Below are 22,725 nucleotides of genomic sequence, written 5' to 3'. Positions count from 1 at the left end.
AAATAAACCCTCTCCCCCCAAACCAGGGACAGTTTTGGAGTAAGAGAAGATATCCTGTGTTGATAGAGGTCTGTTTTGATCCTGCCAAATTAGGATTTGGAGGAAAAAACCCCAGATCAGCTCAAAAGTGCTCCTGTCTAACTCATAAGAAGGGATGCTACAATGCCTGGCATCTCCTGTTTCCCCCTAGCACCTCACAGCTCCAGACTCCACACTTCGCTCTCAAAGCTCAATCTTACACCTCTTCAGAGGTGAGCATTCCTCTGCAACCATTTGCAAGAAGACTAAGACACCCGTCCCAGTTTTGGGCTCCTTCACACTTTCTTCCATACATCCCAAACCTCCAAAGGAAGCACACCAGAGAGCCTGAAAGATGGTCACATGCTGTGAGCACCCATCTCAGAAGTGACATATGATCTCCCAAACTTCTGAGGCCTTCTGAAGCCAGACTAATTTACCAAGTGTATTATGTAGGAGGCATGAAGGAAGAATTGTGTTCAAGCACCTGTTTCTAACAACCTGCGTCTAAATCCAGTGATAAGATTTTACAGCAACCTGCCATCACTATTCTGAAGGATCCTACTGAAATGAAGACCTGGTAAGAACACCTCTGACAGCAAGAATGAACACAGCTTCTGATTTTTCATGGTATTTGTACAGGACTGTACAGAGTTTTGAATATCTGACATACAACTGCCATTCTGATTTCTCTGAAGCCTACAAAGTTTGATACGAAAATTTCAGCTGGCAGCATAACTTAGTATAGACAGCCTGAGACTAAGGAACAGGCACAAATACATGGCAGTCAATGGGACTTTGTTAGTGCAGCAATTTAATATGCAAGATATGCCAAGCATCATATACAGCTCACAGCTTCTTTGCATAAATATACTCAACTTTTTTTTCTTGAACCACGAACAATACAAACCTCAGAAAAGTTATCAGTAGGATATTCTGCTAGATATCAATTGCTACGCTGTTACACATTGCAAACATATGCCAAAAGAAAAAGAATACAGGCAATAGCTTTGCCTAATCCAGAGGTATTAAGTCATTTAAAATAAAGGGGGGGGAGGGGGGGGGAGGATCAGATGCTTTTAACTGGTTTATTCTTTAGACTGTCAATTTAGTCTCCCTGGGTATGCCTTTGAAGCTTTCCAGCAGTACAGAGAAGATATTGAGAAATTTCATACTTTCATCATGCCCAATTTTGACAAGGTTAATTCAAGTCTTAGACAGATACAGAAGTACTGATAAACTAACTCCAACTGTTCCATATCTGGAGAAAAAAAATGCAATTTTTTCTTTCAGGGAAAATCCAACTTTACTCAAGTAACTTGTAGAATTGTTGACAACAGACATGGGATAAAAGCTATCTGTTTTGCTTTTGGGGACAGTAGACAGAAAGAATGGCTGCTTAAACAGGTCCTGTCCTAGCTATAGGATTGCCCTTTTGATTGTGCTGATGTTATCAAGGAGGCCAAGGATGCGGTATGCTAGGTTAAATATGACACAATGTAAGCATTTCTTCTGTATAAGGATTCATCTGTTTAAAACGAGCCTGACAATGTCCTTTTGACCTTATCATATGTCTGTATTTTCAAAAAGCAAAAGCTTTGACCCTGTTGAGACCTATAGGGAAAAAAAAATAGAAAGGAAAAAAAGAAAGAGAGAGAGAGGAAAAAAAAGACACCTCCCACCCCAATCTGCAGCAGTTTTCCATTACTTCAAGCCCAAACTAGGAGGCTCTTGTAGCTTAGATACATAAGGTGTCAAATCAATGACAAAATATTATTAACAGCCACAGGAACAAATTCAAATACCAGAACATATTTAGGAGGCATTTTAAAAGAAAGTTAGTTAGAGCAACCAAGAATATGATGTTATTTAACATATAATTAAACACTTTCTTTCTGTGATAGGAAACCAACAAGTGTAAACGTGTGCAGGTTATATTGCGTCAGATTGTGCATCTTCACTACAGCTGTATCACAATAGTGTCTGACAGCCTCTGCTGTACTCTTAATATTTTTGTTTGTTCCCCCCACCCCCCACCATAGACCCACAAAACAATTGTTCCCCACATTAGAGAGACAGAACATTGCCTAGCACCTTAAAACGTGAGGTTCGTTCCTTTATACCAACTCACTCCTCTGCCAACACAATGACCCCCTATTTAAGGTAAGTGCAGCAGATCACAGACCCTGTTCCACCCACCACGTGGATTCGAGTTTTAGTTTGTCAGTAAGTGTTCTGCTATGTTCAGTGAAGCTTAACTTTCAGTTCTTCACTTCCTCCTTCCATTTACAGTTGCATGGAAAAACTTGTATACATAAACCTGAATGTAGACAGCCATTTTGTTTCCAACCATCCACACAAAATATCTGTAGAATACATGCAAATATTTTAGCTTCCTTTATTAAGTGAAACTATGAGTCATTCCATTACATTGCTATTCGAATGAAGTGAATCTTAAATCCGTTACCTGATTTTCTTTAGCAGAAGACTCCAAGAAAGCTGCATTCCAGGATTCTGCTAAAGCTTTCCCTTCTTCATAGCTGATCACCCTGAACAAAGAAGAAGAAGAAAAAAAAAAAAGTATGTTTCTTTATAACTTGCAAAAGAATTGGAATTTGATACATCAGGAAAGACCTCAGAGTACTGAAGCACATAAATGCATGTAATAGGAATGTTTTGTGAAGTCTGATCCAGAGCATTTGCTTTTGGCTGTTGTCAAATACACTACTGGGCCAGGTAAAACTGCTATGTGACCCAGAAGAGCAGTTGTCCCACAGTATTGCTTTGTTTTCATAATCTGTAATATCATCTGGTATTTTACAGTTGTGAAAAATACACTTCTGTTACTTATTTAAAAAAAAACCTGAAGTGTTAAATGACCATCCCTGGAACCTTATAGCAAAAGTCAACATTAGAACAAAAGTTCATGGCTCCTAGTTCGCATTCTGGACACAAATACTTTGCCAGTACCTTATTTTAACCTACAATTTGATTTTAGTTACAGAAAGCCAAGAACAAAACTAGCGCTTTGCAGCCACAGGAATGCCGGCTGCTGTCTTGCATTTCACACATACTGGAGTTCACATACCGTTCCATATGCAGGTCTTTTTTATTTCCAACCAGCATAATGGGTATTCTGTGAAAGAAAGTTCAGAACTTCAGAACAGTTACAGTATACTGAACAAAGTACTAGTAACATGCCTGCAATGAAATGAGATGAAAGTGTCACTACTTACTGGACTTTTCCCACCATATCCAATAACTTGCCATGGATAACTTTTATCACTTCAAAACTGCAAAATAAAGGGATGAAGTCACACATGCACTCCAATGTTTATCCTTAATACCCGATACACAAGCAATTAAATGCATATGTAGGTTGCTGTGTTTAAAACTTACTCTATGTATAGTGGCAGAACTACAAAGATGCTGAAAGTCTTACCGATTTGTGTACAACAGACAAAATGGTTCCAGAAGCAGCAAAGACTAACCTATGCCTCCCCAGTTATGATATTTGCAGAAATAAATAACATTACCCAGGACCAACGCATCTAGCATAGAATCACTAAAAGCCTCTCCCACCTCTCATCTGGTTTGTATCTGCAGTAAGAAATTTAACTGCTGGAGTCCAACAATCCTGGATGAGCATATCAAATTAGAGCAGTTTCAAAGAAAAATTATTTAGTTAATCACACTCCATCTTGAAAGAATACATTATTTTTTTAAGGACACTTAGTTCATATAGAATTCTTTAGTTTTATTTATGTGAAAGCCAAAAGAAGCCTAAATTCTAATTTTCTATGGAAAGTGAGTAAACTGATCTGCAAGATGGTATCGAAACTGGTTATTCAAATACTTGTTGCCTGTTCAGCTACCATGTACGTCAAGTTTGGATGACAGGAGGTAAGAAGCAGTACTGTGAAATACTAAGAAGCCAAAAACCTCACTAACAAAATCCACTGCATTTGACATCTAGTACTTTTGAGAACAAGCTATAAACAGGGTTGAAGAGCAGATGTTGTGCTCCTCTAATTACATTATGGAAAAAATGCTGGTACATGAAGTACACAATTCAGATTTGTTTTGAGAGAGGCACACAGGCTCACAGACAAGACACACAACTAGACAACAAAAAAGTGACCAAAACTTCTCCAACTTCCAAGGTCATTAGCTACAGGCAGTGTCTTCACTTGCACTGCATTTCAATTAGAATTGAAACTCTTAAAAACAGAGTGGCACTCAAACACACTTCCAACTCAGAGCTCTCAAAGAACTGGTGCCTAAAAACACTATTCAAGCTATCTGAATCATTAAAACTTCTCACTTCTGGAACAATAAATGCTACCATATTTAAGAAGGATTTTCTGTCAAGTAGATCAATTTGTCTGACTTCCAATAGTTTTCGCAACTGAGTAGAACACAATACTTCTCCATGTTCAGCTAATAGTTTTAGTATATCCTATCAAGAAAATGAGTTCTTTGCAAATAAAAGCGTGACAGTCTGGCACAACTTACTATTAGTAACTTAAGTACGACACTACAGATTACATAAAAATGTGGAATCAGTGAAAGGACTTTAGGGTTACAATGAGCTTATGCTGAAAAGGTATTAGTGAAATTCTGGTCTTGAGAACTTGTCTTGGACTTTCATTCTTATAATTATTTAAAAAATAAAGAATCAAATGGAGGTTGGTTGTGACAAAGTTAAGAGGCATTGGTACACAGGTGATCCTGCAAACTGAAAGAAGAATAAAAATGCTATAGAAAAAAATCTGCTACAGACCACAGAACTGTTTCTCAGTCTGAAGCAACAGTAAAGATCTAGCATACTAGCCACAGGATAACCAAACCACTAACATAGTACAATCACTGCTTCCTTTCCACTATTAGGTGTGCTGTTCCCAGCATAGCCCGAAAAACACCATGCCATGGCACAGCGCTCTGGCGAGTCCTCACCTGAGGTTCCAGGGCACAATCCTGCAAAGTGTTCTTCTTCAACTTGGACTCTTCATTCCCCAATTCTGTGTACCTATCTGCTTGCCTAGGATAGTTCACGAGCTCCACTTTTAGTAAAAATAGCACAAATAAACAACTGATCTTTGTCAACAGATCAGGGTGGAAATCAAGAGAAGTGCTATTTAAACTCAAACACAATTCTGACACAGAAACAAGTTGCTAAGAACTGCCAGGAATGAAATTGGCTTGACCAGATCAATTTAATGTTCTAGAAAGCTTTTCAAATTAATAAGGCTAGAAGGAGCAGGGACACACTATAAGACAGATATCGACCAATCCAAAGAGAGCATTATCACATCAAGTCGCAAAATAGTGAGGGATTTGGAGACCATAAGAGGTTCTTTCCGGTTCTGTCAAGCAAATAGGGCTACAGCAAACAGCATAATGTGTGAAATACAACAAAAAAAAACCTGACTAGCTGTCAGATAAACGTGTTACACATCATGGAACCTAGCAAGATACAAAATTGGAATTTAATTAAGCTGAACTAGAGCAAAAGCCTTCCAGTAACCTTGCTGCTGAGAGCCTGGGAATATGAAAAATGTAGGGCATTAGCTTTTACTCTAGTCCCATTTAAACTTCCCACTGGAGGTTAGCAGGGAAGATGATAATTTTAAAAGGGCATTTCTATTAAGTTTGCTGTCAAAGCTCTCACCCCTGCTGGTTCAATACTCAGATCAATATACACACTTTGTCAAAGTCAAGACAGATGGTGACTGTAATTTGATTGCCTGGGCAAGTCATCTAAGCTACCACAGTACTGTGGAAGATCTTTCCTCTTGCCTAAATACTGTCTTGATACAGAACATAAGGAATTGAACAAAACAGGATCATTGATACTTTGAAATTTAAAGGAAGAAACGAAAAAAACTTGGAATAAATTGATCAAGACTAAAATACTGATGAAGACTATCTACCTACAGTCATAACATATCTTGTTCTGTCAGTATTTTCACCATAATTTGGTTTCTGTTTTAACTGATCGAATGCTACCACAGGAAACAGATTTTCATTTCCTCATTTGTGCTGCTAAGCTCAAGACATCCTGAGGCAACAACTGGAGTAGCTGAAAAAGATCATGTCCTTTAGCTGCCAACCAGGGAATAGCACAAGCTGTAGAAGCTTCCAACTGGTCTATGTTGATTTTAGTCAAAGACATTTTTGTCCTCACAGTACTACTTATCAATGAACATTGTCCACTTAAGGCTGAGAATACTAACTCCTATTTCATGTGAGTTAGCACCAACACTGAACCTCTGATGGAAAGGAAGGAACGGAAGGAACTGAAGTTAGCTTAGTATCTCTAGACACACATGAAAGCCTAACATCTGTTGCGTTTCCTCCAGAACACACGTGCTTGCCCTTCGCTACTTCAGAACTAAAGAAGAAAACCAAGAATGAAGGACTGTGAAAACATGTTCAACATTAAAGACCTTGCAAGCAATGGAAGTTTATAACCAGACTGTATCCTTTCTTGGAGAAGCACACAAGAGCTAACAGGGAAGTTGTTTTGCCTGTATTTTATTATGGTCTACTAAAGAACACTTGAGACAACCAGTTTTGTCCGGTTCAGAGGAAAAGACATGGAACACTTCAGCACTCATAAAAAGCTGAGGAGCTTCCTTGCAAGTAGAAAGGAAGCATCAACTTCTCTTCTACTTGATGAGAGTGAAAGGTCTAAGGTCTTAATCATTTTACTTAAACAAAAATTTAAGAAAATAGGACTATTTTGGCTGTCAAAACAAAGACGCTATACAATATTAGAAAATTAAGATCTATTCAAGAATGACCAGTATTTAAACTAAGCAAGATGACCAGAGAAAGAGACAAAATGACAGAAGATAACAATGCCTTAGAAGAAGGCTGAGATGCGTCCTGCAAGTAAATTAACTCCAGCTACAATGGACTCTGTCCTCATGTGAGAATGAGCAGCTAACAGCAAGGACAAAATAGATACTCTGGGAAAATTTTCAGGTAAGATTATTTGCTGCAGCTTGTCAAAAGTAAGTCTACAGGCCAAAAGTCATATATTGCTATTTATATAAAAATTTCTCATGGTTAACCAGGACAATCCAAGACAAGAAGTCAAAGAAATCTCAGTACAGCAGTGAGCTACAAGGCTGAGGGACTGATCTAGCAACTAATTGGGTACTTCACATAAATGTACAGTGCCCTTCAGGTTCATATTTAAGTATGCCTTTGTATCTGATGCTAGAACAATAAAGTCTACTTATTCCTGAAATCATTCTACGTACTTTTACTTACACCTCAAACAACGTAGTTCAGCACTGTCTCATTTCTTACACGGTACCCTGCATATTAATCTGCAAAGTGTCTGTGACATTTGGATCTGAGGGGAAATTTCTGAAAAAACATTAATTTTAATTTCCATTATACTTCTAAGGGAAAGAAAGATTAAATGAATTAAACACATGTAAAGAAAGTATAGCAGAGGCAGGAGGTGAACCCAGAATATATCTGGTTAATATATGAACCAGAAGAACACAACAGATTTTATTACCTTTTTATTGACGTGACTGAATAAACAAGAATGTAGCCATTGATGTCTATGGAGTACGTCTGAGGAAATATGGAGTATTCATCCTGTAGAAGGAATATTGCATTTAAAATTACTTACTGTCACTGTTCAGAACTTGATGCTAGCAGGTCACTACCAGAGAAGTTGGTCATATTCGTAAGATGTGAGGTGCAGGGCCATTTTGTATAGGTAGTACTTTCAGAATTAAGTTTTTTCATCATAATGTCAGATGTGGAATCTTTACCAAATTAAGAGAAAGCTGAGCCAGTCTGTATACTCTAAAATTTAATCCACAGCTTTTTTGGTTTATTCCCTCTAAGACTATGGATCAGCTAAAGCTATTCCCAATCCTCTTATCCTGCTTAATTATCAGTTTGTATTAGTACAAAACATCCACTCTGTCCTACCACTAATTAGCAATTACGCTTCTTATCTTGCTGGTGATACATTTCAAATTCCTAATTTCAACAGCTGACGACAGGATCTACCAGTTCGTAATTTCAAGTGACACTGATCACATCTAAATTACCTAAGGGATTTGTTAGGAAGTGAATTAACTGTGGCTTACTAACTAACTAATGCTCACCAACTACAGATGCAAGAAATACAGTTATTAGTTGCTTTATGACAACTAGAAGTTTACATTATATGACAAGTGTTTAATTAAAAGAAACAAACAAAACACCAGGAACTTATTACCCCTGTAGAAAAGGAACTGACCAAATAGGTAAATGAAACAGACTGACATATTGCAGGTAACGCAACACAAATAGTACAAATCCCATGTTAAAAATCTAAATTGTTCTAATACATATTCCCAAGAAACATTTACGTTTTCACAAGAGCCACACTTCTTAATGTACGAGTTCTCAAATTCTTAAACCTATGCTTCTCAAGATGTTAATTTTAGCTTAAGACCACATAACCTCTCTGTATATTGTCATGACTGAACAGATGGAGCAGTGCAATCATGCAGCTTAAATCTAGACAGCCAAAAGGAATCAAACTTCCTCAGCTGGTAAATGAGGAAAAACCCTTTATAAATCAACTTCACAGATTCAGCCAAAATAGTCTGAAGAAGAGCACTTGACAAAAGATGCCCTTATTTGCCTTTATTGCTACACAGTGAGGGCAGCCCTCCCCCATCTTCACTAAAATGCCAAACTGCCACTTCAGTTGGCCATGTAATCCCAAAGTCAATACAGAAGGGATCTGAGCTAGTCTGCGTGTAAAACAGGTGAAAGTGCAACTCTGTAGTTGTTTGACTTTACCTGGAATTTCTCAGGATTGCCCCAGCTGGAATTTGGTGTTGGGTAAGATTTCCTTTTGCACTCCTCTTCTGTGATCCTGTACCAAGACTCCTGTTTAACCAAACTACGCAAAGCTGTATAGATAACCATGAAAGATAAAGAGGCACAGGACAGAAGAGGAGTACCAAGAAAAGTAAGTGCCATAACCTCAACTGTTTCTAATTCATTACTTAATTTTTATCTTGTTAGAGGAAGGAAGAAAAGCTGCTATGCTTCCTGGAACTTGAGGGTCAAGTTAAGAGCTTTGCCAAGTGATAAAACAATGTAGCTGTAACTTTTCAAGTCATAGACAAGTTTTCAAGCACGTAACAAACCTACAATATAATTCTTGCCATGCTGTATACACATAAGGACTCCCTATGGATCATCAAGCAAGACAAACTTCATACTAGAAATCTGTCCAAGCCACACCTTCAATAACCCAACATCAGCTCTCCCCTCTAAGCCTGTGAGTCAGAACTCAAAGTTCAAGTCATTCACAGGAAGAATCAAATCTGAAAATAACCACATGCTGGGAAAGAAGTTGTTTTGGTTTTACAATACTGTATAACATTAAATCAACCCTAAAAATAAACCTCAGCAATAGAGGTATGTCACCAGTGAAGTTACACTGCCCTCCCAGAAGGCCCTTTCTTCCTCAAAGAGAAATTTTACTTTTATCACTACACTACAACTGGAGATGTAAGGCAAGCACACTCATATTGGCACAAAGTGAAACCTATGGAGCTGCTCACACTTCTCACCCTGCCCATCTCTCAACCTTGCTCTCCTCTGCAGAACATTCCCCATCAAACAATCTTGACCCAGAACGTGTGGCCAGTATTGTGTTTCTAATCCTTTCCGACACCTCTGACAGATTGTAAGTGGATATAGTGTTGCTGATTAGCACCACAAGCTGACACCATATAAATACAGCATGGTTATTCTTAAAACACGTAGCTCTCTTCAAAGAAAGCAATAAACATACCTAGAAGGTTACAACCCTTCTGAATAGTCTCCCAGCTATGAGCAAGCATCCTGAAGCTTTAAAGTCTTAAGTACTGGCAGCGTATTTTACACCACCAACATCGTCTAACACTACTCAGTTTGAAAAAACCTAAAGGCATAATATCAGAAATCATGGAAGGCAAGAAAATGTAAGCAATAAAAAGTTTAGGATAAAAATACAGGGGTTTAACAGTCCCTGTTCTGTTTTTTTTTTTCCTAACACAGAGTCTTTCCAAAGACAGAGCACTCCTGTGCATGGAACATGCAGCGCAAGTTCAGCCAAGCAGCACCATATAATGAACACCCGTACTTAATGAAGCTACTGACCATACTACAGGACATGCGTTCACTGTCTCCTCCTGTGCTCCCTGTCATTATGTGAAGGCTCAGAAGCACGCACGAACCATCACATAAAAATGTAAACAAACTGCAGTAGTTTATTGGTAGCCCAGTAACTACTACCTATATGCATTTCTATCTATTCCCCATGACTACTTCGTGGATACAAGTCACAGTGGCGTAGCTGGAGCACACAAATAGGAAAAAGTCATAAAAAACTTCTCCATGGTTTACTGAAGTGACATTTCCCATCTAAAGCAAGACTGCTTGTTTAGTCCGTAAATATCAAGCACGCTACTTATGAACTTTTGGTACATCAGAGTTAAAGCAGTTCCTTCTTCACTTTTTTAGACATACGTTCAACAGACAGGAAAAAAAAAAAACCCCACCACCAAACAAAAAACCAAAACAAAGCCTTTAAATAAACACTACAGAAACATTGCTCTTTAGTGACTAAACAATAAGGCAGAATCATTTAAGTTAACCTTCACCTTTGAACGCATGGTTGTTACCAACTTAGCTGGACAGGAGTATGAATACCTGTTGTTTTAACTCTGAAGAAAGATCCAAAGAAAAAAAGATAACTTACTTGACCAGCAGTGTCAACCAGCTGAAGGTGATATTCTTGGCCATTTACTGTGATCAGTTTTGTAAAAGCTAGAACAAAAAAGAAATACATAAAAATGTCAGAATTATACACCAAGGAAGGGATCACCATCAGCCAAGGCACTAAGAAAAAGAACTTTAGTTACAGGCTTTAAAGTAGCAGTAAAAGCCTAGATCAGGTGGCTGTACTTTTAACTAGTGTATTGCAGATAACGAAACTCAGAAATTTACTTTAAAATTTCAAGATTCTCCTCACATTGGATGCAGCAGTTTCTCCTTTACTTCCTTAAAAGGGAAGAGTGAAAAGGGTTTTTACATGCATTTCTAAGAGACTTCCAGGCAACTGTAATTTGTGGTAACAGAAAACACTTAAAATACAATTAGCATCAAAGCTAAGTTTGAACTTATTATAAGACATTTTACCCAGTTTCCAAGCAGCAAGATCAATTTTCTAAAGGTAAATATTATGAGGTAAATTACCTGGATTAAAAACAAAACAAAACAACCACAACCAAAAAACAAACACCAAAACCAAACTTTGGGGGCTAGAACACACAGAGCCAAGCTTATGAATATAGGAAACTTAAATAATGAGAATTTAGCTAGAAGTTCACTGTGTTGCTTTCACATTTTCCATAGCTACCAGCCTATCTTAGTCCTCAGTCAGGAAGTACATTCAGTCCCTAATAGTGATGAGAATTGCTTCTCTTCCTCAGATTCATGTAGTGCCAATGCACTGTGAGCTGAGGAATCTTACTCAGTGTTTGTATTATGCAACTGCAAAAGCAAACAGTGTTAGGGCTCTTGTGGGAATAATGTACTACCAAGCACCACACGTACCAAACAGAGCACACTGACCTGCCTTCAGAGCTTCACTTTGTCCTTAGTGTTGCAGTTAAGACACAATTACTGGACAGTACTAATATATTGAGTAAAATTTGTGTTGTCCTCTGGTTGAGGTGGTTTTCCCCAAATACTAACAGTCCTATGAAGCTTCATCTTTCATTGCAGCGATGAGCATGGAAATAGCTAACACTGCAGTGACCTGTTCATCATACTCTTAAGTTGTCCAACAGCTTGGCGTAGCTGCAAAGTTGAATGTTCTTGATCCCACTGTGCGGTCTCCTGCCTACGCCTTCTGGGTTTTGTACAGGGTCTCCTAGAAGCTGAAGTTTGCCAACTTTCCTCCGCCCCGCCAATGCTTGTTGCCCTGTCAAGTCTCCACAATATGAGTATTGTCTTGAGTAAGTGGGCTGAAATATCTGAAACTGGAGGTTTCAGCCCACCTAGTAAATCAAAGCACCCTTTTTTAAAAAAAAAAAGGAACAATTCAAACAGCAATGCCAAACTAACGCAGAGTATCTAAATAAACAGTGTAAAGCATACCTACAGTCTCCATTACAATACCAACAAGAGCAATTTGAAATGGAGCCTCAGAGAGCTCCCACCTTACCCTGTCTATCCCCCAAGAAAGCTGCTTTAGCACATGTGCATACGAGCCGCACTCAAGTCACTGTCTGGACGCTGTTGTCATCGCTGCACAGAATTTTAGGGTTATGAAGCAAGAATCCACAACAGCTCTTTGCCTTGGATGCATACTGTGGTGGGGACAGAAGTAACTGTTTGTTTGAACAGCTGTTAACATGCAGTGCTGCTATATACAATATCACTGCTTCAAGTCAGAGGGAAAACAGACTCATCTGGAGACATACTGCATTAACAGGTATATTAAAAGTAACAGTCTCTCTCTAGTGTCTTGACACTTCACATGCATATCAAAGCACTCTGCAATCAAAGTAGCTTCAAGAGCCTCATGAAGTTAATATTTAAAAAGGGACAGAGACAGATGGCAGCTTTTTCAGACTATTCGAGAAGCCTAGAATAGACCCAGCAAAGACATCATCATCATCGGTACTGGAAGCAGAGTGTGACAGAGCCAGCGGAAGGGAAACAGTGGAGGAGTCACCACAGACTGGGTGAGGAGAACTGTTAGTTCAGTGCAGAGGCTTGTAGCACTAGGAACAGCCCACTGCAAGAACACAAATCTGCTTTGATGTGGTCATAATTAGTGACTCCCATTTCTTTGCTGAAGTTTTTAAAAAATATTCCTGGTAAGAATTTAATCTTGGGAAAAACCTGCAGCTGTATTAAATGTGATTAGCGATCCACAGGTCCCCTTGATCCAGAGGAAGTCTCCACTTCCAATTCCATCACCTATCATCCCGGGACACATTGCCTTCTGCTGTGCCTATGAGCAAGACAAACAACCAATAATACGATAACTGCACAGCATGGCTCTTTCTGGTATGCCAAGGACAGATTTCAGCAGACCTGAACAATCTCTGCAGTCCTAGTCATAACACGAACACCTGTGAAACGCTGCTCATCAGCTGAAGCATGGGTAAAGCCTGTTTTACCTCCATAAAGCACGCTGATCTCAGAACAAGACATATTTACACCTTGCAAGGCATAACTCAAGTGTAGCTACATGAAGAAAGCTGCAAACCCCACCTTCACCTACAATTGTTCCCAGTTCTGATGCACTGTTGAAACTTGGAGAATTCGATGCTGCAGTGAACAGCGCAGCACCAGATACATGCGTACAGTTGAGGGTGCACCAGTCAACGGCTGCATTGCAAAGAAACTAAACCACTCTGCCATCAGAGAAAGTTCTGGAAAAATTATGTGCAGAGTGCAGCCCTGAATGCTGCTACAGCTCAGCAGAAGTGTAACTTACGCAGCAACTCCCTCAACTGCTGATCATCGTCACCCTAAGATCAAGTGTATTTCAATTACACCAACATGAATGAAGTGATTTGCATATAAAACTAAAATGACAGCTGCTGTGAAAACAAGCCATTATGATAAAAAAGCAGTACCAGGCATATGAATGCAGGCTTTTAGATCAATAGTGCTACTGAGTAAAGGTGACTGGTATAACATTATTCCCACAGAGCAACTGGCTGGTAGCTAAATACAACCACCTCATAAGGGTTCCTTGGTTACCACCTTTTGCACCCCTTTCTACTTGTCTTCATTCCAAAGTCAATGCCTGTCACTATCTGTCAGGACATCTTTTACAACACTAAGATATGTAATGCAACGGAGCTATATTTAATTTTTCTCAGAAGCCTCATTTCCACCCCTTGAGAATGCTGCTCATCAGCAACTCCTGGGAAGAAGCATACTTCAGCCTTCCATTGCAGTTGCCATGACATGCATGGAAGAAGTTTAGCCTTAAAGATGCTTCTAGCAGACCCATCTAAACGTATAGGTATCCCCTTCACGACTACTAGGGTTCCTCCAGGCCCCTCCACCTTTCTAATATGCTCTACTCGCAATTTTATTAAAAAACACAGGATGGAGGAAGGAAGCCCTTGCGGGAAGACTATTCCTTTCCTTAGGGAGCTACTGAGCCTGTTTAGGGGAGAAAGGAAGACCACAGAGCTATGGCACAGTGCTAGAAGCTTCTCCAAAGCTGTAAGGAAAAGCAGAGGGCAGCCAGGCAGGCCTCAGAGGAGCTGGAGAAAACATTTTTGAGGCTCGGGCAGTCAAGTCAGCTTTCCTGCAACACAAAATCACTGAACTAATGATAACCAAAAAGACATCTCTGCAAAGATGGGGATGGGTGGAGTTGTGTGCACATCTTCATTATCTATTCTGACCTATTTGCTTCAAGTTCCAAATTAAGATTCTAGTTTTTATTCCAGTAGAATTTTTGAGTTTTGAATTGTTCTGGTCTTAGCTCATCCGAGCTAATCTGCCTTCAGAGCCCCATTCAGCTCAGTGCCCATACAGACTCTCTCCACACACTCCTGCTCTGCAACGATCTTCCTTCTCTTTCCAACACTCCCACAAGTAATTGTTCCACTAGTTTCTCAACCTGGCCGTCTCAAGAATAGCCACCCATCATGGTGTCACTCCTGTTGGGACATTCAGAAAGGGAAAATCTACTTTGCTAAGCAATTAACTCTCACCTCTGCTGCTGCCACAAAACACTGCAAGTTACTCTTCCCGATACACAAGTTTAGTAGAAGCAACTGAATTCAACATGCTCATTAACTTACATAAACTAACTTTTCTGGTTCTAATGTAGTATAAGCAAAGGAAAACAGAGCAGTGAAGCAGTGATGACTTTAACAAACACTAAGTGAAATCTGATACAGCTTATTTTCTCTTTACCACTTCCAAAGAAGGTAGTGATTTTCACACTGAAAAAATGAAACTACTAGAATATTAGGTCTTACTCCTATTGCTCATGGCTTATATGCTATGCAACTTGTTCCTTTAAGAGCTTAACTACAGCTTCCCTTCTATACAATTTAGCTTTATACTCAATTTTTTGTGCAAGTTTTACTATTTGAAGCAAAAATTCTGAAGATTAAGCTACCAGCAGTACTGCAGCTTTCTACCCTTTAATCAGTGCTGGCAGAATACCGTAGTAAGTTATCAGTAACAATTTTCTGGAGACAAAACAGAAATTACATAGGCTGGACTATTCTTTAGCCTGTATTTTTTTTCATTCCCATGTTTTGTGACACTAAAGTAGACCCCATCACTAGATGAAACTGAAAAGCTTTTATAACCCGATATAAAGCGCTGGAAAAATGCAACATTCTCCACCACGGCCCCTAGTACAGGAACCTGGACTTGTCAACCCTTTTTGCCATCATTGTTAACCAGATTTGTAATTTCAAGCTAGGAAAACAACAAAAGAGTTGATTACATCCTTTGTGTCTTATGACCCTGCACAGAATCAGAAACATACAGCTGGGAGTGTCAAAAGACTGGACTGGTCAAAGATTTATATTTAGAAAAAACATTTTAAAAAGATTAAGTATTCAAAAAAAGGTTTTATAATAATCCCATCAAAACTAGTTTCACATGTCCCTCTTAAAGATACCTTCGAGGTATCTTAAAATGTTAAATTAGAATGTGTTATCTCTTCCGTTCTTCACAGAAGCATTTTAAAAACATTCTCTCTATCAGGACTTCCAGGGCTTAAAGACGGGACAGATTTCCCCCTGTTTTGAGCCTCAGGGCACATCTTTTACATTTTCAACCCTTACCTCCCAGCAACATGTTCTGATGCAAGAAGGGCCATTCAATTCTCTACCTTTCAGAAAACAAATTCCTCCAGCCATGCCATACATCATAAGACTTTCACCAAATCAATAATGCTGCTTGTTTTCCAAACAAATTAGAAATCAAGTGAAAAGTTATGCCTTTTCAAGACACCTTGCCCAACAAAGTTTTCACGGCCATGACATGCTCAATGTTTAGAAGTCAGATCAAGCAAACAGTGCAGACTGCAAGAGTCAAATAAAAGCAGAATTCATCCAGAGTGTATTTTCATATAGTTATGAAATGCTACCAGTGTGAGACATACAACTAGAGTTAATAACAGCAGTTACAGGCAATAGGTTTCTGTGGACAAGAAGAGCTTGTGAAGAATGAAACAAGCCAACCTTGTACCAAGGTATCAAAATCCTAAAACAAGTTACAGATGCAGTATTTCGGAGAAACTCCGTCCCCATGTCTCTCAAGCTTTATTTGTTCCCATATACCTGCATAAAACTAAAAGATTACTTTAAATAATTTGCATTTATATAGCACAGACAGTGAAAAATAACCTGTCCCAGCTGATATTAAGACTTAAAGTACAGAAGCTTAATCCCCAGTATTTTGTTAGCAGCTTTAATTCAAAATAAACCTTTTTTATAGTTTTAACAAAGTAAAAAGGGTTGATGGAAAGTGTTAATATTAATGACATCTGTATAAGGACTAACGAATCATTCAGGTCAAGGGGCAAATTATCCACCCTGACTCACTAAAGCAAATGTAGAGTTTTTGAAAAAGTAGCATCAAAATTTTAGTTCTAAGCAATAAAATAATCCTCAGTAAAATATCCTGATAGCTACTCATTTGTAATTATTACCATATATATCCAAAAGAAAGCTTGTTCTGCTGAATACTTCATTCAAACTTCCAGAGTATCACATAGGCTTAACATCCTACTGCACAAGTTCAAAACAGTAAAAATGTGTGCTACCACTGCATTTCAGAAGTCACTGAAATATGAGAACTCCAGGGTTATGATCATGAAATCAAAGTTTTATTTGCCACACAATTAAAGTGAGCCAGCACGATCAAGTTACTCAGCCTAACACCACAGCTGCTCAAGTACTTTATGACCATCGCTAGCTCAGAAAGAGGTGGTTGGATTGTAATGAATACTGGGTAACTTGCCTCTGAAGTGACTTGTTGCTCTTGGCAGCATTTTTGGTGTTAGCATCTTTACTCACTCGCTATGCTAGGTATTCACAAAGGCACTAATATTAAAAAAACTGCTAAGAGAAAAGAGACACCTGAAGTCAGTTACTCAGTATTTGCAGCAAGCTGACTGTGTACCAGGCTTGTTATCAAGCAGTTGGATATGAGTAATTTAAGATTATCATGTTATCATGGCCACAGCATGTGTACCTTCTAAGGTAGTCATTTACTCCTCACTAGTATTGCTGGCTTTGTGTTCATCTGGATATACTGATCAAATGAGACATTTGAGACTTTGGAACAGTTCTGCGTAGCAACACATTTTCACATAGGTATGACATACTTAATTTGAAGTGCCCCAACTATATTAGGGAAGCAGATGTCCAACAACATACATATAACACAAGAAGGAGATGCAAATAGCCAGATTGATTAGGTTTTCTTTCATTTAGTGTTAAAAACAGTTTAGCTGTTTGGAGAAATACGCACACAGCTATTTCCATGCTGCAATTCTGTAAGTTTGGTAAGCATTGGTTTAAAGGACTCATAAAACTTAACAGTTAATTAATGTTAATATGTAAAAGTCCATGTAAGTAGTATGTATAACCACAATGGCTTATGATAAAAGTTAGTTAAGGCACAGAAGAGCAGCTTGTCAGTTATTTACTTACTGTTCTCTATGGTTGGATCATACGAATCAACAAACTGTCCTTCCACGAACTGAATCGTCAGTGAAGATTTTCCTGTAAAGCAAGGAAAAGATAATCTGTATTGAAACAAGTCTTCAGGCTGTTATCACTTTACACTTACCAGTAGATAAACTTATGTTTTTATAAGAGCCAGTATGAGCTTTGTATGGTTCATTTAAACTATCTATACATGACAACTGACCTATTTTTAAATTAAGTGCCTATTCCTAGTAACTGGGTCTCCTGAACACATAAAAAATAGTGCAAAAGCTACTCGGCATGTGTTCTGCTTTTGTTTTAACATAGCATAATTTAAGTGCCTCCTCCAGTTTAAAATAAATCTAAAAGTAGCAGTGTCCAATCCTCATAAAACTAAATTTAACAAACTGCTATATTTGGAAGGTTCTTCTGTCGAGAAGCAAGGAAAACTAGAAATAATTTTCAGTCGTTGCACAGGAAACTAGGAACTTGGATAGAAATAGCCAAATTTGGTTTGACTAGGAGATTGGACATATTTCCCATGACAAAAGGATGATCTCAAAATTCTTTAGATCAATATATTCTCCTATTAATCCTCTTAATGCCACACTACAAGAGACCAATGGATGCTGTATTTTAAGCAGTGATTCAGGGGGCATCATTGGATTTTTTTCTTTTGAAAGCAATTTAACTGCTACTTTTGCAGACAAGGGTCTCAATTTCAGTTATGCTGATCTGATCATACACCCCTCCAATAAAGAGTAATGCAAAACATTGTACTTAATAGCAGATTGAAAAAATTTAAACTAATTTAGTCTTGAAAGATTTTACAAGATGGCATACATTGACCATAAAAAGCACCTTTAAAGCTCTGCAACTGAAGACTTTTCAAAGCATTACTAAAGCCTTAACACGATTTCCATTACAGCACATCTTCTACTAGATCCTATTACACTATGTTTACTGGACAAATACACTCTTAAAAAGATTCCCAATGCACTAGCTGCTTTTGGACATAAGTATATTCTTCATGCTCCTTTATACTCTTCTCATTGGCAAGAAGCACAAACAAAATACGACTTCAAGTTAAAATTTAGACTCAAGACCATCCTACTCAGTGGAAGCCTTTCAATGACATCATCAGTAACCAATGTTGTGGTTGAACTATATAGTAAAACTATTTTCAAGAATTAATTGCTTTGGATAAAGATTGCTCTCTTGCAGTGCTCAGACCATGCTATGTTTATACTTTGCTGCAGAAAAAGTTCTTTCCTAAGCATTCCTTCAGGAGGTATTAAAAAACAGTTTTCCACTTCCAACCACCCCATTCTTGCTTCATCATACAAGGCTCTTGACCTATTCACATTTGACTTTTTATCAGCATACTTAGCAAGTCACTTTGTTAAAGACATTTTAAAAATTGCAAGTCAGACAAAGTACAAGCAAGAAAGTGATACAAGGGAAGATTGGCTTAATATTTATAATTACATGTGCAGTCAATTCCTTCATTTAACTGCAACACTTCCAGGATTTACTCCTCCAGGAGGAAGGAAGAAAGTGTCACACAAGCATCATCATTTGGGGATTTCCAACAGCCATAACCTTCATCAACTCACCACCTGGTTTATTTTAACATCACTGTCCAGCTCTGCCATGCTTAACCCTTTGCTGTCTCCTATCAGTCATGCCAGTTTATTCAAGATACAATGCTAAAAAACCCAGACAACCCCCAAAAAGACCAACCAGCACACAACCTTTTAAGAGTTGCTTTTTCTCAAATTGAGTTCTTGGATACCATTCTCCAATACATCTAACAGTGCAACTAAAGGTGTTATACTCGCTGTGCATGAGTTTTCAGAGAACAATGAGCTTTAAACTGTTGCTCCAGCAAGGGTGGGGGGAAGCAAAGCAACCACGCACATCTGAAATCATCCTAATAAGGACAAACTCAGAACTGAGACTATGCATCCCAGCAACTTTCTGAAGCTGTGTATTTTGGACACCACTTAGAGAGTGAATGAACTTTTAAGCTATTTCTTCTTCAACTATAAGCTTATGAAGCTGCTACCCAGAGTTTACGCTTCCATATTCTTTGCCAATATCAGCACATTAAGCACTCCATTTTAAAACAAAGTTAACTATTCCTATATCAGGCTGTTACATCTTTAAGATAAGGAGAGCTAAGTTAAGCATAGATCATCACTGAACATTTTTCCTCCTAAGGAGGATCCTAAACTAACTGAAAGACTTGACTGCTACCGTCTGTCTGTGCTAAGTCTGGAAACTGAATACTAGAAATAAGTCCGAGCCAACAGAAAATGCTGCATTTAACATCCAGCTGTATTAATTACTGCTTTCCTCCCAACAGTGAAAGAGGAGGAAACAAAAACAGACAAAACCAGTGTTCCAACACTCTCCTCCTAAATTCCTCCAAGCTTTGTAACAAGGCTACCAGTAATGATGTGTTTGTGATCACAAGAGGATGCCTGTTTTCCTAGAGGAGCCACAGGGAAGCTCTCCAGTCTTGGATTCAGCCACATACCCTCTCAGGACAAGTGCATGCAACAGTATCCCACTAAACCAAGGCTTCCAAAGGGTACACAAGAAATTTAAAACCTAAGTCATTAACACCCCACTGCCTTGTCTCAGCCCATGCCCAAGAAGCACACAGGACCATGTCAACAACAGCTTGGCTTGAACTTTGTCCGACAGGTTTTATTCCAGGCTTTTGACCTATGCTCATGGACAGAGAAGAAAATTAAGTTGACAATTTAACTCCTATCTCCTCTTCCCCCAGAAAGATCAGACAACATTTTCAGAGAGAATTACAACATAAACATAACGTCCATGAGGCATGGACCAAGGAACTGCACGCAACTGCATCTACTGATGTGCTAACTCTATCTCGGAGCACTGCAGGGAGGAGGATGCGGGGAGATAATGCAGTCTAGGTGTGCATGTGGCGCTAGCACGCTTCAGCCTAAATGGGTGAGAGAGCCTGACACCAGCAGCAAAGATTTGATTAATTGATTACTCAATGGTGCATACCTCAAAAAAAGGCTCAGCTCTAATACGCCCTCATTTGGATCAAATGCCAAATGTTTTTTAGTTTGCTAAGCTTTTCGTTGTAGCATCCTCCACGCTCATACTTTTAGTGTATCCACTGTCCTCAAGTTTTAGGAAAATAAACATCTGTTGACACCAAAAGGAGAAGCGTCATGAGCAGAAGCAAGACAAAGTCTGCTGGAAGCAGTTCACTAAATAGATGGAGACCTGTGATTTTCAAGATGAAAAAGCATTTGCGAAATCTGACTGGAGAAGATTATGGCTTAACATTTTGACTCTGTTCAGAACCAGAGAGCTCAAAATGGCTTGGAAGAAACAAGTGCATCAAACAAGGGCAACACTGGGGCAGGGCAATAGGGTGACTCCTCCAGCTGTACTTGCTGTGGTAACTCAAAGCATCAGATACTCCATGGCAGAGCAGTTTTAAGTAAAATTCTCCAAGTTTACTGACCCTCCCTCTCCCTGGAAAGATAGGACAAAGGGTAAAGGCTGGGAAGAACAGGTTTTACAAGTGTTTAGAATACAAGTCCCAGGTGGCTGAAAGCCCAAATCAAGCTGTCCAGAAGTACCCAAAGGGTATTTGCTTACACAATTCATTATTTACAATATGATGCTGGAGTGGTAAAGAAAAGTCTTCCACCGTCAAAACAGAAAGGAACAGGTTTTCAGACAGAGAGCCATTTCAAAAAATACAAACCATTATTTCTGTTCATACAATAGAACACTCGCTACCTAAAGTGGAACATCCCATAAACACTCTGACTAGTGCAGTCACAGCACATCAGTTTCAAATGCCATTGCAATTGCCAAGGCAAAACAATTGCCAAATCGAGTTTTTACTCATCCTTTTACTTCTTGGACAAGAGCTGTGGTATTTAACCTAGCCTTAAAATTCAAGCTTTACAACACTAGGCAGTTTACCAAGAAGATGAGTAACTGAGCATGGGTGGGCTCATGGACAGCTGGCATCCCCAAAGAGGCCATGCCCTCTCTTCGGTGCACTACCACCTGCCTGCCATCCCCATCCCACATCCTTATTCTCCTTACAATAGGCAGACGGAAAGCCCAGATGAAATTCTCATCTGCAGCCAGCTTCCCCCCCCCAAACCCAGGAGACAGATATGATGCAACTAGCCAGCGAGCAAGTCAAACAACAGCTCCACAAGCAAGGCGTTGTGCAAGCTCGATTCTGCAGCTGCCCTCTAACGTGGCATCTCCACGATGACAGCCACTGGCAGCACAGTGCGGTTTATCTCAACAGGAAGAATTTCTCAATACTCAAAATCATCTGCACAAGCAATCAGTAAACAGTTTGATGGGCTCAGGAACAACTACCGAAGAGTTGCAATTCTCTGTTCTGTTAGAATTTTAGACGCATAGTTTCTTTAACCCATCTTTTTCTATTAAAATGCCCACTTATGTACTTTGCTTAATTAGTAAACACTTAACTGCTGGCATCTAATCCACTCCTACCACAAGCCTAGCATCTTACCTAGGTTAGTCTCTACACCGATCTACTCAGGCTTACCTACAGAACAAACTAGTTTAGTTTTTGTCACAAAAGGATTCAAGAAATTTCATAATGAAATGCTGCCAGTCATATTAAATTTGGTAAGACTGACTGCTTGCCCAGCTTTCAATATCTCACGCACAGCTATGCTCAACCTACTACACTTCAGAGACAGAAGTTTTCATACTGAAATTTACACTCTAACTTGAACATGGGATCTTTATCTTCTTTAATTCAGAATACCAAGATGCACAAAATAGAGACAGCAGCATTTCCACAGTGCAGATTATCTATTTGTCCTCAGAGCACAGAAAGCGACTGAACGACTTCCTGGGAGCAGGTGGAGGTTTAACCGGGTAGCAAAGGGAAGTATAGCACCACTCTTCAACAAAA

At 39.0% G+C, this 22,725-nt stretch overlaps 1 protein-coding gene across 1 annotated transcript in view; it reads right to left on the bottom strand.

Annotated features, from left to right (window-relative positions):
* RHEB (Ras homolog enriched in brain) overlaps nt 1–22,725 on the bottom strand; it is a 42,747-nt gene that overhangs the window by 4,860 nt on the left and 15,162 nt on the right. The window contains exons 4-9 of the mRNA XM_010563098.1: nt 17,760–17,831; nt 10,799–10,866; nt 7,556–7,638; nt 3,255–3,311; nt 3,107–3,154; nt 2,486–2,567 (exon numbers count right to left, since the gene is read on the bottom strand). Of these exons, the coding sequence (XP_010561400.1) occupies nt 2,486–2,567; nt 3,107–3,154; nt 3,255–3,311; nt 7,556–7,638; nt 10,799–10,866; nt 17,760–17,831 (410 nt within the window). The remainder of the gene's footprint in view (nt 1–2,485; nt 2,568–3,106; nt 3,155–3,254; nt 3,312–7,555; nt 7,639–10,798; nt 10,867–17,759; nt 17,832–22,725) is intronic.

This window comes from Haliaeetus leucocephalus, unplaced genomic scaffold (assembly GCF_000737465.1).
Source record: "Haliaeetus leucocephalus isolate CR32 unplaced genomic scaffold, Haliaeetus_leucocephalus-4.0 Scaffold0, whole genome shotgun sequence".
NCBI classification, from domain to species: Eukaryota; Metazoa; Chordata; class Aves; order Accipitriformes; family Accipitridae; genus Haliaeetus; species Haliaeetus leucocephalus.
This window is presented reverse-complemented; position numbering and strand designations above follow the sequence as displayed.